This window comes from Borostomias antarcticus (assembly GCF_949987555.1).
Source record: "Borostomias antarcticus genome assembly, chromosome: 13".
In the NCBI taxonomy this organism is placed as follows: domain Eukaryota; kingdom Metazoa; phylum Chordata; class Actinopteri; order Stomiiformes; family Stomiidae; genus Borostomias; species Borostomias antarcticus.
The window spans coordinates 2,752,896-2,755,395 of record NC_140246.1 but is presented as its reverse complement, the minus strand read 5'-3'; the positions used below and the strand labels follow the sequence as shown (position 1 = coordinate 2,755,395).

Genomic DNA, 2,500 nt, shown 5'->3' with positions numbered 1-2,500 from the left:
GCTCACTGGGGGAACACACAGAGGGAGGGACAAACATGAGGTGAACGATGACGACGGAGAAATGACAAGAGGGGTGTGTGACACACCGATGATGTGTGTGTGTGTGTGTGTGTGTGTGTGTGCGTTTCTCTGTGCGCATGGGTGCCTTTGTGTTTGTGAGTGCCGATGCATTCGTGCACCTGCAAGTGCGTGCGCGTGACTCACCGTTGAAGCTGACCGCTCGGATGTGGCCGAGCAGCTCCTTGCCGTCGATGTTGGCCATGCGCGGGCACAGGCCCGGGTAGCCGGAGCAGAGCTCGCGGTGCATGCGGTGGAGGGCGTGGGCCATGGCGTACACGGCGTCCATCACGAACTGGACCTTCCCCTCCTGCTCGTAGCTGGAGTCGCGCCCCACCTTCTCCAGACCTGCGGTGGGGGGGGGCAGACGGGACAGAGGGAGAGGACAGGAAGAGGGAGGGAGAGAGAGAGAGAGAGAGAGAGAGAGAGAGACAAGGAGGAGCGATCGGGAGGGAGGAGAGACAGAGGAAGAAGAGCAGAAGCGGAGCTTATGATTAACACACCCAGCCTTCAACCAGACCAGAGAAGCAGGGACAGCGTGGAACCGACAACCTCCCTCCCAACCTCCCTACAATTAGGACACTCAACTTCAACCAGACCAGAGAAGCAGGGACAGCGTGGATGCAAAATGACAACCCTTTCTCTCTCAGGCTGACACCGAAAGACTAATGGATGTTTTCATCACAAGCAGGCTGGACTACTGCAATGCTCTACTATCAGGCCTACCAAAGAAAGCTTTCTCTAAGCTACAAATGATACAGAATGCTGCAGCGCGAGTCCTCACTAAGACTAGACGAAGGGCACACATCACACCAGCCTTAAAATCACTATACTGGTTACCTGTCAACTCTAGAGTAGACTTTAACATACTATTACTAGTCTATAAATCTCTCCACAATCACGCACCAGAATACATTTCAGACATGCTTGTCAGGTACATGCCCAACAGACCACTCAGATCCTCAGGTACTGAACTCTTAGCAGTTCCAAAAGCCAGGACCAAGAAACACAGAGAGGCAGCTTTTAGTTTCTATGCCCCCAACCTCTGGAACACCCTACCGGAGTGCCTAAGAAGGGCCGAAACAACGGAGGTCTTCAAGCGAAGACGTACCTTTTCGGCCTAGCCTACAATCACTAGCCAGGACCTTGAGACACAGAAAGCTGTCTACCTGTGAATCCTCTGTATACATTGGTGTTTATCCTGCTATGCACTGTATGTATATCAAGTTGTGTACAGAAGCTGGTTGCCCTGAAACAGGTTTGTTCTGTTCTGATATCTGTGTTGCTTAAATGGCTCAGCGTGCTACTAACCATTTTCTGCCTCCCCTAGTGCCTCTCTCTCTCCCTCCTACCTTCTAACCAGGTCCAGTGGATGCCCCACTGTCACCCGCAGTCCACCCTGAGTCCGATAGATACCCCCGTGTCAGCTGTGGATGTCGTAGCATTTAATATTTACACACACACACACACACACACACACACACACGTACACAGAGACACACATCAGTCCACATCCGGCTTAGACCTTGGACCTGGGCCCAGTCCCCCTTCCCCTCACCCTAACCCGGGTCGGTATCCTTTTCCTACCCCCTCCCTACCCCAACCCCTGCCTCTATCTGGACCCAGGCACACTCACACACACACAGACATACACCAGTGTTTGCCATGTCTCTCCTATGATGTTTTTAGCCTCTCTTACTCTGAAAATGTAATTTAATGTTATTTATTGCTTTATAAATGTTCTTAGCCGGTAGACAAACATACTCCAGGAGCTTGCTCGATCGCCTTGTTGAGAGGGGTCAGGGAAGAATTTTTACAGCTCACTTATCTGGCCCCTGGGTGATACTGTTTTTTTGCTTCCCTCTGGAATATGTAGGGGTGGGTCGTATGCCCACCTCCCTTGTTCTCTGTAAAGCGCATTGTGTTGCCTCTGGGTATGAAATGCGCTATACAAATAAAGCTTTGATTGATTGAAGGAGGTCCTCCAGCCGCTTTTCGCAATTGTGCGGCCTTGTTTGAGGAAGGTGAAAAACTATTTCAGTCCAAATCTGTATGACGTACTTCATCATCATCATCATCATCATGTATGAAGTACTTCAGTAGCACAATTTGCCAGGGACAGACAGTAGGCAGCGTGGAGGGGGTCAACCGGGGGACCAACCCTTCGCCATGTTTTTCATATTGGGTTCTTTGTGGGAGAAACCCTTGTGAATACGGGGAGAACATACAAACTCCACACAGAAAGGCCCGGAAAGGTGACTATAGGTACAAGGTACTGCGCCATCGTGCCGCAAGTGAGCGATTTTCTCAAGAACACTTCAGCACACTCGGAGGCTGGGATCGAACCGGGGACCTTGTGATCCCCAGCCGGCCGCTCTACCTCCTGAGCTACGTGCTGCCCTATGCTCTTAGTCCCTTGTTTTAGAAAGGAAATACACTTGTG

The 2,500-nt window shown here is 51.2% G+C and overlaps 1 protein-coding gene across 1 annotated transcript in view; it reads right to left on the bottom strand.

The window, feature by feature from the left end:
- Window positions 1-2,500, bottom strand: part of grm8a (glutamate receptor, metabotropic 8a) — a gene marked incomplete at both ends in the record, with an annotated part of 208,993 nt that overhangs the window by 52,455 nt on the left and 154,038 nt on the right. The window contains one exon of the mRNA XM_084447685.1: window positions 205-405. Coding sequence (XP_084303811.1) covers window positions 205-405 — 201 coding nt within the window. The remainder of the gene's footprint in view (window positions 1-204; window positions 406-2,500) is intronic.